Source organism: Lepus europaeus, chromosome 8 (genome assembly GCF_033115175.1).
Source record: "Lepus europaeus isolate LE1 chromosome 8, mLepTim1.pri, whole genome shotgun sequence".
Taxonomy (NCBI): Eukaryota; Metazoa; Chordata; class Mammalia; order Lagomorpha; family Leporidae; genus Lepus; species Lepus europaeus.
The window spans coordinates 63,676,379-63,701,702 of record NC_084834.1 but is presented as its reverse complement, the minus strand read 5'-3'; the positions used below and the strand labels follow the sequence as shown (position 1 = coordinate 63,701,702).

Genomic DNA, 25,324 nt, shown 5'->3' with positions numbered 1-25,324 from the left:
CTCTTTAAAAAAAAAAAGAACAAAAAAACTATGTATTTCAAATTTTTTACCTCTAAATACACATTTTTCATTCCATTTTTTGTGACCTTTCTGAAACACATTCATATATACTGAAATGTGAGGTTTGCAAGTGTGAGCTTTCAATGAAAAGAGGTAAATTTATCTTCCAGATAGAAAAGTCTCAAAAGGACAGAAGTTCTAATGTGGAAAAATGGGAGGACAAAAGGGCAAGGCAAGAGACAAGTAGCATAGGTTCAGGTTGCAAACAGGTCTATCTGAGAAGTCATGCATAGAGTGCTTATGAGCTCAGCATTCAAATGCATCAAATAAATGGCCCAGGGTCCAGGAAAAGCAAGTCAAAAAACAAGAGCCAAGGCAGAAGTATCAATCACTAGCAGTAAGAATAGAATCTGGAGTATATTAATGATCCTTGGAGATCAGAGAATTCTGACAAGCTGCTGACTCAAAGTAAGAATTGTTCTCACTTTCTTGCAGCTTTAGTCTTCACCTGTATATAAGTAACTGAATGAAAGGCAGGCAGTCAGTATCTCCCATCTTTAGCAGTTGAAATCACCAGCCTTTGCCCCTACACCATCTTGATAATCTGCTGGATACATCTCACTAGATGAAATTTCTATTAAACCTTGTAGTGCCCAAGATGTTCAGAGTTGCATCATTCTCTATCTTTGAGCAACGTGACTCCTTCTCATCGGTGTTCACTCTTACCCATTGTGTTTAAACAGACTGAGGATTTAAGGGGACCCAGGTCATCTTAACAAGTAAAAAATAAGTCAAACAGTAAACTCTCCAAGATATACTTGCAAATGAAGATGAATATATTATTTTCTGTACCCTTGCAGAATGAATCTTTTATTTTACTACAGTTATTGCATTCTGGTTTATATCCATTATTATCAGAAAAGATTTGTATTACTAAGAAGAGCAAGCTCTCAACTGAGCCATTGTAGTTTCAACTTCCTAAGAGGTACAGACCCTTGTATATCCAAGGTGTTTTAGGAGGGAGGAGGAAAAAGCTTAGATCAAAAAGAACAAGGCCTCAAAATAAAATAAAAATAAGCTTTAAGAAAAAATAAAATTAAATAAAAAAATAACATCTTTGAGGTCAGGGTTGTGACACATCTAGTTAAACTGCTTTTTGCAATGCCAGCATCCCATATGAGTGCTGGTTGGAGTCCTACTACTCCACTTTATATTAAGCTCCCTGCTAATGCTCCTGGGGAAGCAGCAGAAGACGGACCAAGTGCTTCAGCCCCTGCCACCTGTGTGGAAAACCTGGATGGAGTTTCAGGCTCTGGCTTCACTGGTACAGCCCTGGCCATTGCAGCTATTTGGGGAGAGTGAACTAGAAGGATGGAGGAGCTTTCTCTCTCTCTCTCTCTCTCTCTCTGTGTGTGTGTGTGTGTGTGTCTGTCTGTCTCCCTCTTTTTTCATAAATCTGCCTTTCAAATAATCAAGTTAATTAATTATTTTTTTAAAGATTTATTTGAGAGTCAGAGTTACAGAGAGAGAGGGGAGAAAGAGGTCTTCCATCTGATGGTTTACTCTCCGAAATGGTCACAATGACCAGGGTTGAGTCAGGTCAAAGCCAGGAGCCAGGAGCCAGGAGCTTCATCTGGGTCTCCCATGCAGGTGGGACTTGGGTCATCTTCTGCTGCCTTCCCAAGCCATTATCAGGGGGCTGGATAGGATGTGGAGCAGCAAGGACTCAAACTGGCACCCACACTGGATGCCAGCTTCACAGGCAGCAGCTTTATCTACTATACCATAATGCTGGCCCTGATAAGTTAATTTTAAAAAATAACACCCCAGCAAATTCTTGGCATACATGGCAACAATTCTGTCAAGTGAAGACAAAACTGATTTAGGTTATATACAGGCCAAAAGTTTAGCAGTATGAGAAAAAAATCAAGGGTCAAAATTATTCTGGAGGTAGCACATGTGTTTAAATTCAAAGGTAAGCTGAGGCAGAAAATAAATTCCCTAGAAAAAAAAATAAAGGTAAGCCTTGGGTGTTATTAACCCAAGGTTGGTAACTGGCCAATGATGGCCCCAAGAATTGAACAACAAATATCAAGAGCCTCATCATGTGGCAAGAAATCTAGTCAATGGACAAATGAGAGCACACAGGTAACAGCAACATCAATAGCAAGACTGAAAAAAAACTGAGAATTGAGTAGTAAAGGTAAAAGCTTTTCATGTCATGTTAGGCCTAGAATCAAGATCAGATCTAAACCAGAAACCAGAATTGAAATGGTATGATCTTCTAGAATAAAAAGAGAATTCAGAAGTAAAAAGCAACACAGCTCATCACTATATCTAGGTATTTTAGCTTCTCTTTTCTGAGACTTAGAATATACAAAGTGTTCAGGAGACACAGAGGAAGCTGTCTGCCAGACCCAGGAAAGAAAAGCCTGAGAGCGATCATCAGACATGCCAGGCCCAAGCAACCTACAAAGTGAAAGACTTCAGGGCTTCACAATAGGGATTAGCAAACTACTGCTCATTGGACAAATCAAGCCCAATGTGTATTTTGTATAGGCCATAAATTGAGAATGGATTTTGAAATCGTTGGGAAAAATACTCCATGACATGTAAAAATTAAATGGAATTCAGGTTTCAGTGTCCATAAGCAAAAGTCATCAGGACATAGCCACACCTCCTCATTTGTGAAGTATCTTTGGCTGCTTTCATGCTACAATGGCAATGTTGAGCAGTTAAGACAATGCAGCATGGCTAGCAAAGCCTAAAATGTTTACCACTGGGTGCTTTATTGAAATAATGTGTAAATTCCTGCTCTGGAGCAGGCTCCCAAGCACCTTTAAAGAAATCTCAAAGGACAGAGAAAGCCCTTTACAGAAGTGAGAGCAAAGGACCATCAACCCTTCTACTTCATTGACTAGTTTGGTAATTTAAACAGGCTTTTGCCTGTTTTTCCTGTGAAGTAGTCAAATTCCGGGTTTAAGAATGAGGTTCACTGGGCTGGCGCTGTGGCGCAGCAGGTTAAAGACCTGGCCTGAAGCACCGGCATCCCATATGGGCGCCAGTTCGAGTCCTGGCTGCTCCACTTCCCATCCAGTTCTCTGCTATGGCCTGGGAAAGCAGTAGAAGATGGCCCAAGACCTTGGGCCCATGTGCCTGTGTGGGAGACCCAGAAGAAGCTCCTGGCTCCTGGCTTTGGATTGGCGCAGCTCCGTTCATTGCGGCCAATTGGGGAGTGAACCATCAGATGGAAGACCTCTCTCTCTCTCTCTCTGCCTCTCCTCTCTCTGTGTAACTCTGACTTTCAAATAAATAAAATCTTAAAAAAAAAAAATGAGCTTCACTCAACCTTATCAAAATGAGTGGGTAATCTGGAAAGAGAGAAAAAAAAATCCAAGACATTTATTGATAGAAGAATTCTGCTTTCTGAGTATCATCACAATTCCCTGCAGGAAGCTGAGGAAGCGGCTAGTAGTTTTAGGTGTCTGCCAGATAAATGTGATAGTGAGTCCTGACACTCCTGACAAAGATGACTCAAAATCTCCAGGGTGTGTGGGAAACACATCAAAGATCACCAGGAGGGTCCCAGCCAAGATTCCAGCCAGCAGGATGGGAATTTCAGACTAAGTGATAAGGGGGTATTTAGGAAGGCCAGGAAGTAAAATCAGTAGGCTGACTCATGCGGATTGTTGGCCTACCAAGCCAGGTAGAAGCCATGTATTTGTCCTTCAGTTTTACAATCTTTGTTTAGCTGCAAGCCTACTCTAGACTACTGATACCAAACGAACCAAAGCCTGCAGCTGAATCCTGTGTTGTGGATAAAACTGTTGGGTCATGAATCAAAATTTTTATGTTTGTCTTTTATTTATACTAATAGAAGTATTTGGTTCTCTTTAGATTACCTAAATTTAATAAAAATGTATGTACTCATACATTGTTGAATTCCTGTAACATTTACTTACTAGGTACTGACTCTGTGTCACATGCTATTTTAGGTTTACAGACAATCACAATTACAGACAAGTTTACAGACAAATTCCCTCCCTTCCTGGAGCTTTCTATACCAGTGGATAGAACATAATCCAGTTGATTAAATATCCAGTGTCATGAAACTGTGACAAAGAAAAGAAAGTAAAGCAAGGAAGGAGTGCAGCAATGGGTACTGGAGTGTCAGGAGAGCCTTCCTCCTGGTGAAGTGGTGGTTGACACCAGGCAAAAAGAGGAGGTGAGCTGGCATGTTTCCCTGCTGGGAAGCAGCAGGACTCACAGAAAAAAATCCAGATAGGGGCCCTGCAGTAGGAGGACACCACGACCAGCTGAAGAAACAAAAGGAGCCCAGAGAGGTTGGGGCAACATAATTGAGCAGAGAGAGAGAAACCCAGCCAAGATCAGATGGAGAAGATCAGTGGGGGTGACAGCCATTGTGAGGACTCTGGGTATGCCCTGAGTGCCTTGGGAAGCCAATGATATGTTTCTGAGCGAAGAAGAAACACAGTCAGGCTCAGCAGCCAGAGTAATCCTTTTCAAACTAAATCGGATATTGTCATTTCACTATTTAAACACCAAAAATTTCCCAAATGCAAAACAAATAACTGCATCATAAACACCCAGCTCATTTATTGTCTCAAAAGATAGTATTTATTTTTTTTTTTTACAGAAAGACCACATGTAGACATACTTCATTTTTTTCATATTATTTCCTTGGGAAATGCTTTGTAAGTTTTATGGTAACACAGCACTGGTTCAGATCAATTGACAAGGGAGTTGTCTAAATTAGTTAAATGATTGGATTATTTTATTTAAAGGAATTTCCCTGCATTTACTGTGTGAAGGAATCAGACTTGCCAAGGTTGCCTAATAAAATTTATTTTGATGAGTAGATTTTTTTAAAAGAATTGTAATTTGCATATGTCAGCACGAGACTATGCTACCTTGGCTTTGCTTACAGTGCAATTTCTATGTCTCAGTTTAATTAGGTATTTATAAAATGTTTCAAAAGCAGTTTAATCTCTTCATTAGACTTGCCCTTAATATAAGGAGATGTACTGTTTCCCCCCATCCACACAAGGAAATGTCATGGGTCCAGAGCTACAAGTAATGCTGGCTATTTGTCCTTTTGTTGCTATTGTCACTCTTAGCTTAAATTGGAGTTTCTCAGCCTTAGTACTACTGGCATTTTGGACCACATAATTCATTCTTTTGAGAGGCTGTCCTGTACACTGAAGAAAGCTTAGCAGCATCCTTGGACTCTATTCAACAGATGACAGATGGGCACCCCATGTTGTGACAATCAAAAATGTCTGCTCGCATGGGCAAATGTTTCCAGAGGGAGGAGAGAATGATGGAGAGAAAAATCAGCCCAGGTTGAAAAGCAATCTCTAAAGCAATAATTCTCTGTTATTTTGCAGGGAAAAACTTGCCTCACTTCCTTTCTTTTGTCCATTTTATAAATATATTCCTAGAAAGTGACCAGGAAATGTAATTTAATTTTGAAGTCAGAATTATATAAGGATTATCAAAATAAAACATCACAGGAATAATCAACATTTTTGAGAATGACATTTGAAAACTAGGTTTAATCAGTGTTCTTCTCTTAGAAAGTTTCAAACAAGCACACTTACACGTATGTTTGGCATTACCAGTTTTTAAATGAGAAGTTGTTTGGGGGAATGACAACTGGTAGAAGAAAAAAAATGAAATTCAACATAGTGACTTGATTATATTTCAAAAATTTAAACCTGTTAGTAAAATTTATAATTTTAATACTTTTCTATAGGAGTGCAACTTGATGCAACCCTATGTGTGTCTAAAATCAACACATTTGAATTATTACTGCTAAAAATGAATAGAAGACAATACTGCATTTTTGCACTTTCCCAATTATTTTGTCCCCAAATATAATTTTATTTTGATATCTGATTACCTCTTTACCATGTTGGACCACTCCCTTAGCAGGTTTCCCCCTAATGCCTCAAACTCAAAAAGCTCTTTTTTTATTTCCCTTGTTCTTTTCCTGAAAATTCCACTATTTTACGCTTTAACAATGGGTCTGATTATATTTTCTTAAGTTCTTGCTTTTTAGGACACTGTTACTCATTCAAAGAAGGAACTCAGAGCTAAGACCTGCATCGCATGTAACTTGGGCATGTGCAGAACAAGGAAAATCTAACCAGGAACACCACAGAAACCAAGGCACCTACAGAATGTAAATGCACTAGTGCCCTTTCAGCAGCAAGATTTCTGTTGAACAAGGAAATTTAGAGGAAAAAGTCCATTTTATCATGCTGGGCTTTTCTAAGCCCCTGCAACCAGAATTGGTGTACCAATGTTTCCAAATACCAGCTTTCTCCCCCTAATCCATAACTTTCCCTAGATCCCTCATGGAACAAGGAGACAGATTTGAGTCATAATCTTCTGCTGACACAGGCCAATAATTAAGACTTTCTCTCTTAAAAGCTGACATCACAGATGGCTTTGTGTACAACAGGCAGTGGACCCACCTTATTTGGTAACACTTTTATTGATTTTTAAATAAAACTTTAGCTGTTTTATACATAAAATATGCTTCAGAGCACATTCAGAATGAAAATAAGAGAATAAGTAGAACAAAAAAATACTAAAAGAAATAAAATAGTAAGTTGTTCCTCGACAGTCAGGACAAGGGCTGATCAAGTCATTGTTTCTCATAGTGTCCATTTCACTTCAACAGGTTTCCTTTTAAGTGCTCAGTTAGTTGTCACCGATCAGGGAGAACATATGATATTTGTCCCTTTGGGACTGGCTTATTTCAGCATGATGTGTTTCAGATTCCTCCAGTTTGTAGGAAATGACCGGATTTCATTTTTTTTACTGCTGTATAGTACATATCCCATAATTTCTTTATCCAGACTTCTGTTGATGGGCATTTAGTCTGATTCCATGTCTTAGCTATTATGAAATGACCTACAACAAACACTGAGGTGCAGATAGCTATTTGCCAATTTAATTTCCTTTGGGTAAATTCCAAGGCCCCTGCACCTAATGGGAGACAGGGAAGAAGTACGTGGCTCCTGGCTTTGGAATGGCACAGCTCCAGCCATTGAAGCCATTTGGAGAGTGAACCAGAGGATGGAAGACCTTTCTCTCTGTCTCTCCCTCTCACTGTCTGTAATTTTACCTCTCAAATAAATAAATAAAATCTTTAAAACAAAAAAATAAATCAAAGAATTGAGGTTTTACCTGATTACAGAATTCATCATTGCATATCCATCCTACACTCATATAAATTTCTACAATGTAAAACATATTTCTAAAAAGTTTTTGTCATGTTGCATAGTATCACATAAATTAATATTACTTGTTTCCTTAATATTTGTTGTTTTCTAACAAATATTTTTTTTGAAAAAAATTTTTTTTTATTTGACAGGCAGAGTTAGTGTTGGTTCACCCCCCAAATGGCTGCCATGGCTGGCGCACTGCGCCAATCCAAAGCCAGGAGCCAGGTGCTTCCTTCTGGTCTCCCATGCGGATGCAGGGGCCCAAGCACCTGGGCCATCCTCCACTGCCTTCCCGGGCCACAGCAGAGACCTGGACCGGAAGAGGAGCAACTGGGACTAGAACCCGGCGCCCATATGGGATGCTGGTGCCGCAGGCAAGGAATTAACCAAGTAAGCCACGGCGCTAGCCCCTCTAACAAATATTTTTTTCTTTTTCCCAATCAATAAGAAAGGGGAATAAAAAAGTGTATCCACGGGAAGTAATTCAGGGTCAAAGATAACCACTTAAAAGATAAACCAAAATTTTCATCAAGGTACAAAAATTGTCATTAAAATATAATTAACTCTGTAATGTCCATATTTGCATTAAGTATCTGAATGAGAATCTCATGCTCATATTTCCCACTACAACAAGGATCCTGGCTTACCATCATTTCAACTAATATTCTCAAAATTTTAACATTCTTTCTCTACTTACTAAAGGATGGTGTTACTAATCCAGTCTTAGCAACTAGGAGCAGTACAATGCAGTGCTGAAGAACATGGATTGGGATGCAAGAATATGAGGGTTTGAATTCCAACTCTAGAACCGCTTGTCTTTGTTGAATTGTGTAATCTCTCTCAACTTTGGATTCCTTATGTATAAAATGGAGACAAGAATAGCATTTGTTTGTTATAAGAATTAAAAGACTGAATACATAGAAAGCACTGAAATCATTACCTTCTAATAGAGTTAAGTTTTATTATTAGTTTAGATGCAAAGTTCATTGGAATTCCAACCAATATTTGTTTTTCTGCTCATCTTCCGATCTTAATGTAATTGTTTACTATAGGTAAGTTTATTTTTATTATCCACACTTCCAGAAAAAAAAGAGAGAAAAGAGCATTAAATTTTAAGTAACTAAGAAAAGACACCTTTCTAAGCTTTCATTAAAACTGCCTGGCTAGGGTCGGCGCTGTGGCGTAGCAGGTAAAGACACTGCCTGCAGTGCCAGCATCCCATATGGGCACTGGTTGAAGTCCCAGCTCCTCCACCTCCGATCCAGCTCTCTGCTATGGCCTGGGAAAGCAGTAGAAGATGGCCCAAGTCCTTGGGCCCCTGTACCCACACACAAGTTCTGGAAGAAGCTCCTGGCTTCTGGCTTCAAATCAGCTCAGCTCCAGAATTTGTGGACATCTGGGGAGTGAAAAGAGGATGGAAGACCTCCCTTTCTCTCTTTTTCTCTCTCTCTCAGCTTCTCCCTCTCTGTAACTCTGCCTTTCAAATAAACAAACAAATCTCAAAAAAAAAAAAAAATACTGCTACACGATCTATTTTCCATGGTGAGAAAGGGAATTGAAGTGGAAGTTCACATAACTCAAACCTCAACAAAAGAAACAAACAAAATGGTGCAAGTAATGTTTGGAATTGTTTTCTTCCAAATTTCAGTTTAGGACATAATTCTGAGCCTAAGAAACTATCATAAACCTCAAATCTTCAGTTAGGGAATTCTTCCTGAATGCAGCAGACTGAGCAAGAGGAAAAGAAGAAAGGTTTAGTAGAACATATCAGGAGGAATATGTAAGTGGATGTTATGCATTAATAAAACAAAATATATTGTCCAGTAAGTAGAAACCACATTTGTATCAGAAGACCATGTTTTACCATAGTTTCATACACAAATCCAACTACTTCTTTTATTTTTTTTCCAACTACTTCTAATGTAATTAAGTAAAGTGGTTTAGCCACTGACATACACAAAAAATAATTTATTTACAAAGAAACAAGTAACCAGTGGACTCAGATCCAAACCAATTTCTAAAAAGACTTTAGAATATTATCTTGTATACACAATTTTGATATATCTATTTTCCTTTCTACTAAGTTGTTTACTGAAAACATGGTGCATTTAACATTTCCAATCAAAAATTATAAAGGGTACATCACTGGCACCATACAGTAAAGTAATTAGAATTTTTGAAAATATTTATATGTGTGTGTGGGGGGGGAGTCTGTCGTACTGTGTCTCACATTTGTAAAAACAATAAGAATAATCAATTCTACAGTTAGTAATGTATTCTAGGAAATAACCTAGCATTCAAGAAATAACCAAGATTAAAGAAGGAAACTTTGGCTGGTGCCACGGCTCACTTGGCTAACCCCTTGCCTGCGGCGCCGGCACCCCAGGTTCTAGTCCTAGTTGGGGTGTCGGATTCTGTCCCGGTTGCTCCTCTTCCAGGCCAGCTCTCTGCTGTGGCCCAGGAAGGCAGTGGAGTTTGGCCCAAGTGCTTGGGCCCTGCACCGGCATGGGAGACCAGGGGAAGCACCTGGCTCCTGGCTTCGAATCAGCCGGCGTGCCGGCTATAGCAGCCATTTAGGGGGTGAACCAACGGAAAAGGAAGACCTTTCTCTCTGTCTCTCTCTCTCTCTCACTGTCTAACTCTGCCTGTCAAAAAAGCAGAAGGAAACTTAACCAAATAAAAGTTTTTTCCCTTTTACATGTTACAGAATTGCTAGAGAAAGCAATTTATCAACAAAATTATTTATCCTTGTGTAATTACCAACTTATGAATATTGGACATAGCCAACAATAAGAGGAAATGTCATAGAAAAAAGCTTCAATTGTCAATCTTTTGGAATATTAATTTCCCAAACCATTGAAAAGGACTTTTGGCTCTCATTTATATAAATATTAACTGCTTTCTCAACAGTTCAATTAGCATTAACTTTGTACTTTTCCTATGTGACTTGCTTTCAAGAGATTCAAACTGGAATACTGTATCAACAGACACATAAGGGAATTTACTAACTTGATAGTTAAATACCAGGTATATTTGCAATGAATATTTATAGAGTTTAAGCTTACATAATGTGATCACAGTGGTTCTTCGTAGAACCTGAGCAACCTAGAAGATATCTACATGAAGAGTAGAATAAAATGGTGAACTTCATGGGTTGGATAAAGTTATCTATTAAAAAGAAAAAAATAAAACCTGATGGCTAATTTTGTTTTGTGACATTGTAGGAATGGTATTTGACCCAACAATATTTCCAAAGACCAGAGAGATCTAAGACTGTAGTTAAAACATCACTTTTGCAGATGACATCACACTACCAAGGTCAGGAAAGAGACACTCCACGTAAAATGAGGGTATGAGCAGGATGTGAATGTCTCATCTCTTAGGTAACTGTGTGACCTTGAACATCTTACTTCACTACTGAAATTTCCAATTTCTGTCTGCAGAATCTAGGTTTGGTTTAGATAATTCTTAAGGAACCATCCATTTTTATATTTTAGAAAAAGAAAATTCTGCAGACTCTAAATGCCAGTATCATTTACCAGCATGGAAAATCTGCTTTTACAGATTTTTTTAAAGCTTTAGCTATTCTTTCATCTTCACCTGTCAGCATATGGAACCTCAGCTACTCTTATATATGTGAAACAACAAAAGCTGTTCAAGCCAAACATGTTTCTGAAATCTAGTAATTCCTTATGAAGGTTATTATATAAGGTGGGTAGGTAAAACAGACTCTAAAACTTTAAAAAAAGTTTTCTTTTCTTATGTTAGCATTAAAAGTTTTTAACTTAATCTTTGTCCTATAAGCTGGGGAATGGAGGGAAGATTGGACTGATTTAAAGCAAAAATAATCTTAGAAATTTCTTTGAGTTAGGGAATAAAAACACTAATGCCTTTTCAATCTTGTTGCTTCTGTCGGGTTCTCTAAGTAAAGTACCTCAAGTAGAAATGGGAGAATTTAAATTATTTCCATTTGAAGATGATATGATTCAACATAGAAAGAAACCAAAGACTTCATCAACAAGACTATTAGAACTGATAAACAAAAAGCTGTAGGATACAATATCAACATGCAAAAATTAGTAGCATTTTTATATACTAAATACGAACTTACTGAGGAAGAATAGCAATATCATTCACAACATCTAAAATACACACACACACCCAAACACACACACAAAAAAACTTTGTAAAACACTGATAAATTAAATTGAAGAAGCCATGGAAAAAATGGAATGATATACCATGTTCATGAATTGGAAGAATTAATATTGTTAAAATGTTCTTATTACCTGGGGCAGGTGTTGTGGCGCAGCAGGTTAACTCCCTGACCTGAAGCACCAGCATCACATATGGGTGCCGGTTCAAGACCTGGCTGCTCCACTTCTGATCTAGCTCTCTGCTGTGGCCTGGGAAAGCAGTGGAAGATGGCCCAGGTCCTTGGGCCCCTGCACCCACGTGGGAGACCCAGAGGAAGCTCCTGGCTCCTGGCTTTGGATTGGCGCAGCTCCGTTCATTGTGGCCAATTGGGGAGTGAACCAGCAGTCCTCTCTCTCTCTCTCTCTCTCTCTCTCTCTTTCTGCCTCTCTCTCTCTGTGTGTATCTCTGACTCTCAAATAAGTAAATAAATCTTTAAGAAAAAAAGTTCATATCACCTAGAGTGATATATAGATTCAATCTAATCCCCATCAAAATACCAATGATATTCTTCACAGAAGTAGCCAGAAAATCCTAAAATTCATATGGAAACAAAAGATTTCAAATAGCCAAAGACATCTTAAACAGAAAGAAGGAAAACATAGCCTTCAAAATACCAGGTTTCAAGGCATGCTACAGAGCTATTGTAACCAACACAGCATGATAGTGCTATAAAAATAGTCATATCGACATATGAACAAGATAAAAACCCCAGGAATGAATCCATGTACCTACAGCCAACTTATCTTTTACAAAAGAGCCAAAAACATTCCTTGGTGAAAAGATAGTCTTTTTAATAAACGATGCTAGGAAAACTGAACAACCATCTTCTCATCTTCTATAAAAATCAACTCAAAAGGGATCAAAGATCTAAAAGTAAGACTTGAATCCATGAAACTACTAAAAGAAAACATAAGATAAATAAGTCAAGACATTGCATAGGCAATGACTTTTTTAGTGAGATCCCAAAAATAAAACCAAAAATAGTGTTTGCATAGTAAACAAAACAATCAACAGAGTGAAGAGATAACTAACATAATGTAAGAAAATATTTCTTAACTATTTAACTTGACAAAGGATTAGTATTCAGAATATAGAAAAGACTCAAAAACCAATAAAAAACTAGCCAGTCCAGTTGAGAAATTGTCAAGGATCTAACAGAGATTTCTCAGAAGAAACACAAATGGTCAACAGATATGTGAAAAAAAAAAAAGCTCAATATTAATAACCTTCAGGGAAATGCAGATGAAAAAATGTTATTGTCAAAAGGAATACTGGTGAGGAGGTGAAGATAAGGGATACTTAATATGCTAAAGAAAAAGTGAGTTAATGAATTACCACTTTTAGTTGGTTTAAAATATGTTTCTTTGGGAGAAACCTTTTCTGGCTAAAAGTTCTCAAAATTATTGATTCTGTGCCAAGAGAAACACACACAAGAATATAAAAATAAGTAAATTTTCACAGGGAAAATATTGTCAAATACAGCATTTCCTTCCTTGAAGTTATAAAACTTATCTTAAAACCAAGCAAATAATAAAATAGAGAAAAGGGAGAAGATAAAAGTATCTTTACACGTTGATTATCCCTTATCTGAAATGCTTGAGAAGTGTTTTGGATTTTGAATTTTTCTGATCTTGGAATATTTTCACATAAATAATGAAATATTTTGAGAAGAGGATCTGCGTTTAAATATGACATTGACTTACATTTCAGTTATACCTAATGCAAATAGTATGGAGGTAATTTCATACAATAATTTTAGTGCACTGTGTTTTCTGACTGTGACCCCATCAAATGAGGGCAAGTGTGGCATTTTCCCACCATATCATATGAGTGCTCAAAAAGTTCTGAGTTTTAGATTTTGGACTTTTAAAAAATGCTTATTGTATATATCGGAAAGGCAGAGATACAGACAGAAAGAGAAAGAGAGAGGGAATGAGAGAGAGATGCTTTCCATCATCCATTATTCCCCAAATGGTTGCAATAGCTGAGGCTGGGCCAGGCAGAAGTCATGAGCCTGGAACTCCATCCAAGTTTCCAACGTGGATTTCAGGGGCCCAAATACTTGGGTCATCCTTTGCTGCTTTCCCAGGCTCAATAACAGGAGCCTACTAATGCAGATCCTCGGAAGCAGCAGTGATATCTCAAGTGATTGTGTCTCTGCCACCCATGTTGGAGGTCAGAATTGAGTTACCAGCCCCTACCACTGGTCTCAGGTGTGGGCATTTGAGGAATGAGCCAGAGAATGGGAACATTCTCATTCTTTCTTTCTCCCTCTCTCTCTGTTTCTGTCCCTCTTCCCCCTCACATAAATACAAATGTTAAAGAAAACTCTCCTCTGGGGCCAGCGCTGTGGCATAGTAGCAGGCTGAGCTTCCACCTAAGGCACTGACATCCCCTGTGGGCACCAGTTTGTGTCCCAGCTGCTCCTTTTCAGATCCAGCTCTCTGCTAATGGCCTGGGAAGTCAGTGGAGGATGGCCCAAGTGCTTGGGCCCCTGCACCCTCGTCATTGAGGACCTAGAGGAAGCTCTTGACTCTTGGCTTTGGATCAGCTCAGCTCCAGCTATTGCAGCCATTTGGGGAATGAACCAGCAGATGGAAGACATTTCTCTCTGCTCTCCCTATGTTTGTAACTTTGCCTCTAAAATAAATAGATAAATAATTACTCCTCTTTGTTGTTTATTTTGTTGATTATTATTGCTACTGCTATTGTCTGAAAATCATTTTTTTTACAGCTAGATTGCATGGCATGATAACACATCAGTTAAGATAGTCAATATAAAATAAAAACTAAAGGATATTCACTTTGCTAATTAGATAAAAATTGGAACATCCTGGTCAAGGCCTTGCCTCAAGGCCTTTACACAAGGCCTTCCATGATCTGTACTTATTTTTCCCTACAAAGACAAATTACTCACACACACACACACACACATATACATCTTTTAGGTCTTTATCAAATGCTTCTTTCCTTCTCGGTGAGGTGGCTCTGACTACCTATTTAAAACTGGTTCTCCTAACACTGCTTAATTCTACTCTTTGCTTCCCCTTCCCCCACCAACCATCAATATTTAACATCCTATACCTTATTTACTTCCCCACCATCACCACCAGTGCAAACTTCAACAGGGCAAGGACATTTTTCCTGCTATATTCCCAGCATGACAACTTGTAGGCTGACTGAATGATGTAGGTGAATTTTTCAGTCTTATTATTTTTGAAATTATGTCTTCTGAATTTAATCTACCTATGATTATATAACCTGAGACACAGAGTCACTAGAAGTCTCTCTTGCAGGTAAAAACAGGTCCTAGGGTTCAGGGATCTGGAACTTCCAAAGTTCCTTCTGTACTCCTGAAAGCTTGAGAGGTATAACAAAAACTCAAGTGAGGTACATCAAAGATTTATGCTATTCATATCAAATACAACAACAAAAATATTATGAATGTTCAAAAAAAAAAAAGATTTATGCTGTTTGGCTATTATGACTCCCTGAAAAAAAAGTGTAAGATGCATCAGAGTGGATTGATGACACTATCCAGGTCAAAAACTGTAGAAGTTTCCCCACTGAAAAACTTTCTGCTTTTGTTAATAAAGTTTGCTTGCTTGCTTGCTTTTGCATGCAGCATCAAAATGAAAATAGTTCTTATTTTAGCTTGAGAGTTTATAGGATGTTTGACTTTGGTCTATTAAAAGAAATCAAGGAAACTTTTTTTTTTTTTAAGATTTCATTTATTTTATTTGACAGGAAGAGTTACAGACAGTGACAGGGAGAGACAAAGAGAAAGATCACCCTTCAGTTGGTTCATTCCCCAAATGGCTGCAACTGCTGGAGCTATGCCAATCTGAAGCCAGGAGCCAGGCACTTATTCCTGGTTTCTCACATAGTTGCAAGGGCATAAAGGCTTGTGCCATCTTTTACTGCTTTTCCAGCAGAGAGCTGGATTGGCAGTGAAGCAGCTGGGACTAGAACTGGTGCCCACATGGGATGCCAGTGCCACAAGCGGAGGATTAACCTATTGGGCCATGGCGCCAGCCCCGGAAACTAGTTTCATAATCCACAAAATTTGAGTTTCACAGAAGATCTTTGATAAAAACAAAAAATGGGGTTGGCACTGTGGCATAGTGAGCTAAGCCTCCACTTACAGCAACATTATCCCATATGGGTGCTAGCTCTCTGGTATGGCCTGGGAAAGCAGTGGTAGATAGCCCAAGTGCTTGGGCCCCTGCATACACATGGGAGACCCGGAAGAAGCTCCTGGTTTAATATGGGCTCAGCTCCGGCTGTTATGGCCATCTGGGGAGAGAATCAGAAGATGGAAGACCTCTCTCTCTGTCACTTCCTCTCTCTATGACTCTACCTTTCAAATAAATAAATAAAATCTTTTAATAAAAAAAGTCAAAACAAACAAATAACAATTATAATACATAGGAACTTCGAATTCATTAAACAAATATTTAATTTTATCTTAAATATGAGCAAAAGTAGTGTTATTTGAACGATCATGGGTCAATGTTATATAATTTCTCTTTAGCCAGTTGTTATGGGTTCAGTGTTTCTCCCCAAAATTTATCTGTTGAACTCCTACTTCTTGCATCTCAAAATGTGACTATACTTGAAGATAACGTGTCTAAAGGGTCATTTTATTTAAAATGAAATCACTTCTGTGGCCTTTATTCCTCTGGGTGTCCAACTGGTACCCTGAGAAGAAGAATAAATTAGGACATACACATACAGAGCAAAGTACATGGGAACCGGGAGAAGATAACTAATTACAAGTCAAGGAGAACAGCCTCAGAAGAAACCAAGTTTTCCAATACCTTAATCTTGGCCTTCTGTTTTCTGTAACTGTAAAAAAAAAATAATTTTCTGGAGCTAGGGTAGCAGTACAGTGGGTTAAGCCACCACTTGTGATGGTGGCATCAACATCCAGGTGTCCGTCCAGCTGCTCTGCTTCTAACTCATCTCTCTGCTAATGCACCTGAAAAATACTTGTGTGAAGTACTAGGGCCTTTGTCACTCACATGAGAGTCCCAAATGAAGTACCTGGCTCCTAGCTTGACTGGCCTACTTCCAGCTACTGCAGTCATTTGGGGAGTGAATAAGTAGATAAACGATCTCTCGATCTGTGTGTGTGTGTGTGTTGTGTGTATCAATCTGCTTTCAAATAAATAAATAGACAGACAGACAAATAAGGGCCAGGTGTTACAGTGCAATGGGATAAGCCACCATCTGTGACACCAGCATCCCTTATGAGTGCCAGTGTGACTTCCAGCTGCTCCACTCTGACCCAGCTCCTGACTAATATACCTAGGAAAGCATTGGAAGATTGCCCAAGTACTTGGGTCCTGCAACACATGTTGGAGACAGCTCAGACCTGGCTATTTGCTGCCATTTAGGGAGTGAATAATAGAAAGATATTCTCTCTCTCTCTCTCCCTCTCCCCTCGCTCTGTAACTCTGCCTCTCAAGCAAATAAATATGTCTTTAAAATAAGTAGATAAAAATAACTTTCTGTTCTTGAAGCCACCTAGTCTGTGGTACTTTGTTAGGGTGGTCCTTGCAAACTACTAGAGCAGCCACCCCTCCCCACCCCCTTATTTGTGGTTCTGTTTTCTGTTTGAGTCTGATCAACTGTAGTCTGAGGATACTGAATGGAAAACTGCAGAAAAAAAGAATCTCTAAGTTTTAAACTTAAAGCCATTCTGAGTTGCATGTTAAAATCTTACACTACCCTGCTCTGTCCTGAACTGGGCATGAATTACCCCTTTGTCTGAAGTATCCATGCTGATATACCATCAGCTAGTTGGGTTACTTAGCATCCTTCTTGGTTATAAAATCAACTGTCATGGCACCACAGAACTTGTATTCCAGTAATCCTTGTGTCAATTAATAATGGTTGCTGGCCGGCGCTGTGGCTCAACAGGCTAATCCTCTGCCTAGCGGTGCTGGCACACCGGGTTCTAGTCCCGGTCGGGGCGCCAGATTCTGTCCCGGTTGCCCCTCTTCCAGGCCAGCTCTCTGCTATGGCCCGGGAGGGCAGTGGAGGATGGCCCAAGTGCTTGGGCCCTGCACCCGCATGGGAGACCAGGATAAGCACCTGGCTCCTGCCTTCAGATCAGCACGGTGCGCTGGCTGCAGCGGCCATTGGAGGGTGAACCAACGGCAAAAGGAAGACCTTTCTCTCTCTCTCTCTCTCACTGTCCACTCTGCCTGTCAAAAATAAAAAAATAATAATAATAAAAAATAAATAAATAAAAATAAAAATGAGGGGAGGGTTGCGGGTGGAAGGGAAGTTATGGGAGGGGGAAGCCATTGTAATCTATAAGCTGTACACTGGAAATTTATATTCATTAAATAAAAGTTAAAAAAATAATAAAAATAAAAATAAAAATAATGGTTGCCAAGAGAAGAAGCACTGATGCTGGCAATTCGTAAGTGCCAAAAAATGAACCCACAAAATATTTCTCTCACCCCACACTGTCACAAGAAGCAGGATGAGTACAGTACAGTAAAACAGTCTGAGAGAGAAGTCACATTTACATCACTTTTAATACAGTATGTTGTCATAATTGTCAATTTTATTATTAGTTGTTAAGCTCTTACTATACCTAATTTATAAATTAAATTTTATAATAAGATGTATTTATAGGAAAAAACACAGCTCAACCATTCATCACTTAGGATACAGTCTAAGAAAAAGTTCATTAGGTACAATTTTTTGTGTATTAATATTAAAAGGGTGCCCTTACACAAATACAATGGCTACAGCCTCAGTAGGCAATATAATCTTATGGGATCACTATCATATATGTAACCCATGGTTGACTGAGTCATCAATATGAGGCATATGACTGGATAAATAGGATTCAATTATACCTGCAATTCAAGCAAATAAAGGGGGCCTTGAAATAGTATCCACCAGCGGATAAGGGGGCAACCTTACAGTCAACCAAGAAACATCACAGACTTCTGTCAGGATAAAATACTTGTATGGGGTACATTCACATTTCAAACCTGTTTTGATCTCTCCTATAACCAGAGGCTGCTTTTAAAGAGCTGCCAGTGTGCTATTCTTTCAGATTTACTCCATAGTTGCTATTCAGTCCCTTAACAACTCCCTCTAAAGGCAGGGCACTGAACACTTGGAAGCATGAATAGAAAAACAATGGTCCTATGCATAAAAAAAAGGATACTTTTCAGTGAATACTTTTATAAATTCTGAGGTATTTTCATCTCCTTTTTCACTACTTCTAGGCCAGAAATATTCTGTTTGACAATAAAACCCAGAGAGCTGGGACAGTAACATTTTCCCAAAAATATGAAAACTATCCTCAAAATTTTTAGGTTTTTTTTTTTTGCTTTTTTTTCCACTTTTTTTTTTCCTTTTGGTTTTCTTATATTCATCAATTAATTAATTTTTCATTTAGAAAACTGCTTTGCTATTTTATAATTGAGGAGGAACAATATTCTAAAGTTATTTTTCTCATTTCTGAAATAGAATCAATCAATAAAAGGTAAAATTCTTAGAGAACAGATGGGAAGTACTTTCACTGAGTTAACTAATGGCATAAATTCTGTTTCTCCACACTTCATTGGCAGTAGCTGAACAAGTTTTAAAGACAACCAAAAGCAGTATTCAACTAATGTTCTACATTACTTTCTAAAGTTTATATAAGTTTTACAATTAAAAACATCTTTTCGATTTTTTTATATGTATTTAATTTTCACCTTCAAAACTACTCTCTTTCCAAACAAGGGAAATTACTATCATTTTCATTTTATGTGAGCTTATAGAAGATATCCAACTAGTTAATGTAGCAAACTCTAATACATGGTGAAAATAAAGCTAATATAACGAAAGATTACTTAAATTTATTTATTCTTTAAGTTACATTCAGTTTTTCTTCTGGTTGGTGTGCAGTGAGTTTTCAGCACAACAGGAAATGGACACTGCTAACTGACTTAACATATCACTTTCAGGAAGTCCACAAACTGAGACTAGTTTAAGTTACAGAGGCAGTTTTTATTTTCCAGTCCTGCTCCAATGATAGCATCATCAAACAATCATATAAAAAACTTGAAAGAATCAAATGTAACAAGGAACAAATATATGAGCTTGTTTCCTAATAGTTGTATTAGTGGTAATAAAGCATATAACATAAATTTTAAATTAACATTTAAAGTATATTGAAAATGTTTCCTCACCAATATTGGGGTGCTTCAAAAGACGGCAAATTCTAGCTTCCCTTTCCAGTTTCTGATGATCTGTTAAAAAAAAAGTCATAATATAGTAAAAAAGAACACAATAAACTGTTTAACAAAAAAAATGACATAAATCTTTACATTAATTTATTGTTTGATTTCTCTTTTTAAAACAATTATATTTGAATTTACAATTAGGTGTGTGACTACTACATGGGTCAACAATCTAATTTCATCTAATTTTCTTTATTTTCCTTCGGCTTGATACTTGAGAGTTATAAAATAGAGGTGAATTTAGACTTGGACTGGGGGAAAATGGTGGAAATGCCACAAAACAATACTACATATTTCTTAATTTTCTCCTAGGAGAATAATCTTGCAACAACTTAAATAACCCAGTATACACATACTCATTGAGAGCAGAGGATTTATAACTGGAAAATGGAAGGCCAATAGAACTAGTGATAAAGAGGGCAATTATAGTTCATCCCTGAGGGAGAACTGTTTCCTGTCCAGTAATATATTCAATCAACCATTTTTTATATAATTGTTGGTCCAACTTCCTAAGTGTATCTTCTTTCTGATAACAAGGATTTCCAGAAACTCATGATTATTTGCCCATCTTCACATTTCTGTTTCCCCCTAACCATTTATTTATTTGAAGAGCCATGAACCACTGTAAACTTGTATTTTAAGAACTATTTTGGGCTGGCACTGTGGCTCACTTGGCTAATCCTCCACCTGTGGTGCTAGCATCCCATATGGGCACCGGGTTCTAGTCCCGGCTGCTCCTCTTCCAGTCCAGCTCTCTGCTGTGGCCTGGGAGGGCAGTGGAGGATGGCCCAAGTGCTTGGCGCCTGCACCCGCATGGGAGACCAGGAGGAAGCACCTGGCTCCTAGCTTTGGATTCGCATAGCTCCGGCCTTGGCGGCCATTTGGAGGGTGAACCAATGGAAGGAAGACCTTTCTCTCTGTCTCTCTCTAACTCTATCAAAAAACAAACAAACAAACAAACAAAAAAGAACTATTTTGATACTCTTTGGTTTCTTTGTGGTGATACAGATGCATATAATTGTAACCAAAATTACTTTCCAAAGCACAAACAAATGAAAGAAAAAAAAGAATACAGCAGAAACATTATTCCCCGCAAGGATGCCTTCTAGTGTGGTCATCATTTGAGAGCATTTTTAAATAATATTTGATTTAAAACTTACAATAGCCTCTGAGATAGGCGCTACTATTTTTCCTATTTTACATATGTGAAAATTAAACTATAGAGAAGCTAAATGGCTTACTCTAAATATTCTTTTCTCTTTAACTTATGTCATAAAATAGACGAGAAAATGAAGATGACACCTACCTAACCACTATTGTGTAAACCACAATCTTCAACCTCTATGGTCTTGGAACCCCTTTATAGCCTTAAAAATCATCAAGGACTCCAATGAACTTTTTAAAATACTAGATAATAATATTTTAGTATCAACATTTATAATTTATTATCATACATTTAAACTGGAAAATTTTCAAATATAGATATTTAGTAATTCATTAAAAATAATTAACCATTGGCTGGCGCCGTGGCTCAACATGCTAATCCTCCGCCTAGCAGCGCCAGCACACCGGGTTCTAGTCCCGGTTGGGGTGCCAGATTCTGTCCCGGTTGCCCCTCTTCCAGGCCAGCTCTCTGCTGTGACCAGGGAGTGCAGTGGAGAATGGCCCAAGTGCTTGGGCCCTGCACCCCATGGGAGACCAGGAGAAGCACCTGGCTCCTGCCATCGGATCAGCGCGGTGCGCCGGCCGCAGCGCACCGCAGCCCACTGCAGCGCACCGGCCGCGGCGGCCATTGGAGGGTGAACCAACGGCAAAAGGAAGACCTTTCTCTCTGTCTCTCTCTCTCTCTCACTGTCCACTCTGCCTGTCAAAAAAAAAAAAAAAAATTAACCATTACATAGGGACAAAAGTAACTAGCTTTCAGACTTTTTTATTAGGAAATAATTGAAACGTATTGAAAATCTGAAAGAACTGGCATAGCAAAGAACACTTGCATACATCTAGATACATCTATTATTAGCATTTTATTCATTTTAAAAATCATTTGTGTACTCTCACACTCTCTCCCTACATGTATGCACACACCTCTAATCATCTGTGGGTATATATTGATATATAAATACAAAAACAAAATGCACATTTATATTTGTACATTAAAATTTGTTTTCTTCCCTATTTGAAGGTAAAATACAAACATTAAGCCCTTTTACTCCGAAAATTTCAGTGTGTGTTACCTACGAATCAGTATATTCTTTTACAATCACAATTTAGCCTTGATGCAGCATAGCAATTTACCACCTGTACTTCTATTTTGTCACTTTAACCAAATGGAGCCCTCTACAGCATTTTTGTCCCTCTGGTGCAGGATCCAGGCTAGGACCAGATATGGCACTTACTATATTTATACCTTCTCTTTAGCCTTGTTTAAATCTGTAACATTTGTCTTTTATGGTCATATTTTTGAAAATGCCATTATGTTTCTTTTTTGAAAGAGTGTTTTTCATTTTGGCTTTGTCATGTGGTTTCACATGATTTTTTTTTAAAGATTTATTTTATTTTATTTGAAAGTCAGAGTTACACAGGGAGAGGAAAGGCAGAGAGAGAGAAAGGTCTTCTATCAGCTGGTTCATTCCCCAGATGGCCACAACTCCTTCCAGGTCTCCCACACAGGTGCAGGGGCCCAAGGAGTTAGGCCATCTTTTACTGCTTTCCCAGGCCATAGCAGAGAGCTGGATGGGAAGTGTAGCACAAACTGGCACCCATATGGGATGCCAGTGCTTCAGGCCAGGGCATTAACCTGCTGCGCCACAGTGCTGACCCCTCACATGATTTTGATATGGACTATCCATTCTCAGCTATTGCACTATCTTTCTCAGGCTATCACATCTGGTATATAGATTGTCTACTTGCTCCTCACCAGTTCACTGTGCTGTTGATTTCTCCACTAAATAATTACTCTTTTTTTTCCTTTGTAACTTACAAATATATGGGGAAGATATTTTAAGACTATGCAAACATTCTGCTTTTCACTAAAACTTCCACCTAGATTTAGCATTCAGTGATGACTCTTGGCTGCATTAATCTTTATTATGATGATAGCAAAATGCTGATTTTCCAACTGCACCACAAGGAATATGTTTTTCATGACCAACATTATATTTTCCAAATTAAAACAAAACAGTGAGAACAGTGGCACTGTTTAAATTTTTGCAATTCCCTTTGATGTCTGGATCAATAGGGAGATAATGCATAATTTCATATTGCTCCTATATTAAATCTGTTTCAATATATTATTTTAGTTTAAGTGCATGAAGAAAATATGTTCCTAACAAGAATATGTAAGTGGAAAAAGATGTATTTTAATATTCTTTTAGGATAATTATGGCTGTTATTCTTTAACATTACACTAAAACAAAAAAACCAGTAGTTTCTTAAGGGTTAGTTGCCCTGTGAAATCTGAAGCCTTATCAGTGAACTTTATGAACAGCATCAGTGATGTTATCAACTTCGATGCTTGTCAAATTTATATTCAGCATTCTATGTTGTACAATATTAGTACATTAAAATCTTTTTCTTGCCCTTTTAAAGAACCTTATACCCAGGTATAATTTTGTAACATGATGCATCAATCATTTGGAAAATATTAAGGATTAGTTCAGTCCATTATGTGATCATATTTTATGATAAAGTATCATAAAAATAACACTTGTTAATATTGCCACAAATTTTACCAGAGCAGTCTTTGAATTTAGGAATCAGTCAAGTTCACATGGATGGAAGCAAGTTTTCTAAAATTCTAATTCTAAGATATTGATGATACATGCTATCAGCTGTAGTTGTTTTCCTTGAGGCAGTAATTCTCATTTTCCTGATAACATGGTTGTCAAAGACCTAAGTGTGAATGATCATAACTGGATTGTCACTCTTCCAAGTAGAAATGGTATCCATGAAAGATCAACTTGTTCAGCTTCCAATTCAAAAAGCTGTACAGGTACTTGTCCTTGACAGTCACTGGACTTTGGTATAGAACAGATATGCTTTATGAATATTTCTTATTGAGTCATGTGGAATGTTGTAAACAGACATAATCAAAAGCCAAGAGTTAATAGTTGATAACTTTAATTTCATGAAAGATTATCTTTAGTGAAATTCGCTTCTTTTTGTTTTTCTTGTAAGTACATAGTGCTGCTGATGCTGTGGTGCAGTGAGTTAAAGCCCCGGGCTGCAGCACCAGTATCCTATATGGGCACTGGTTTGAATCCCGGCTGCTCCACTTCTGATCCAGCCCTCTGCTATAGCCTGGGAAAGCAGTAAGTACATAGTGCTAAAAAATACAAAGATGTCATGGATTAATATCATCACCATGATTCATACAAAGACTCTACTCTCACAATTTTTCCACATATTTTTGCATTTATTGTGTGACATGTCAACACATGTACAAATGTCATCATAATTTTAAGTAAATAATATCTTGGTTGCATTTTGAAAATAATTTTGATCTTGCAGATCTCCTCAGAGTGTTTTAAGGACTACATAATATAAATAACTGCTATTTGTAATAGTCTGTTTATTTGGAGGAATGTAAGGAAATATTTTAATGTATAATGCTGTTAATAACTCAAAGAAAAATGGCATCATAATGAATCAGCACATCATTGAATAGGTTCTGACAGTGTATCCATCATTTATGGATTGTCAATATATTCTCCAGCCTTATCTATCAGCTAAAATAACACATATTTCAACTAAACATAAATTCTTTAAGTCTTCAACCCTTTAACAGGGTCTTATATTTAAGACAAGCTACTTCTAGAATATTATTAGTTAGAAATATCTAAGTAAACACAAAAGATTAAACCAGATTTTGAAAATTCATCTCATATCATTATCTTACTGCAGTGTCATATGTAAAGCATATAAAACATGCATACCTATTGGGATTATTATTTTGTGGTGGAGACAGGGATATGCAAATACATGTTAAACAATGTTATATAGATGATAAATACAAATTATCTGAAACGTACGTAATTGCATTAAAATAAAGACAAAGAAACAAAACATCTTCACAGACAATAAGTTTTATGAAATTTTACCTATAGACTTCAATATAATTACAGAATCTTCTATAGCCAATTATTATGGCTGATCTGTTTCTCTGCAAAATTCTTGACAGAGTACTAACTTCCAAAGGGCTGTATTTAAAGACAAGATATTTAAAAAGATAATAAAGTTAAAATTAGCTCATGAGTATGGGCCCTAGCTGGTGTTCAAAAAAGAAGAGGAAACTAGGGAAGACCATGGAAAGTCACAGGGAAACACAGGTATCTACAAGACAAGGACAGAGGCTTCAGAAGAAATCAATCCACCTAACACCTCAATGTCAGACTTCTAGCATCCAGAATTGTGACAAAATAAATTTCTGTTGTTCATGCCACATTTGTGGTACTCTGTTATGGCAGCCCTAGAAAATTAACACACCTTTGTATTCGTTTTCTAATGCTACACATCAAATACCACAGTCATATAAGTTTAAAAGAGTAGAGATTTATATTCTCACTTTTTCTGTGAATCAGGAAGCTGGGCCTAGCTTGACTGAGCCTTTCGCTT

General features: G+C 37.7%; 1 protein-coding gene across 3 annotated transcripts in view; it reads right to left on the bottom strand.

Annotated features, from left to right (window-relative positions):
- The window catches only part of CAMK2D (calcium/calmodulin dependent protein kinase II delta), a 343,804-nt gene that overhangs the window by 223,502 nt on the left and 94,978 nt on the right, over positions 1-25,324 (bottom strand). For all 3 annotated transcript variants that reach the window (XM_062199706.1, XM_062199705.1, XM_062199707.1), the window contains exon 3: positions 19,661-19,720. In XM_062199706.1, the coding sequence (XP_062055690.1) occupies positions 19,661-19,720 (60 nt within the window). The remainder of the gene's footprint in view (positions 1-19,660; positions 19,721-25,324) is intronic.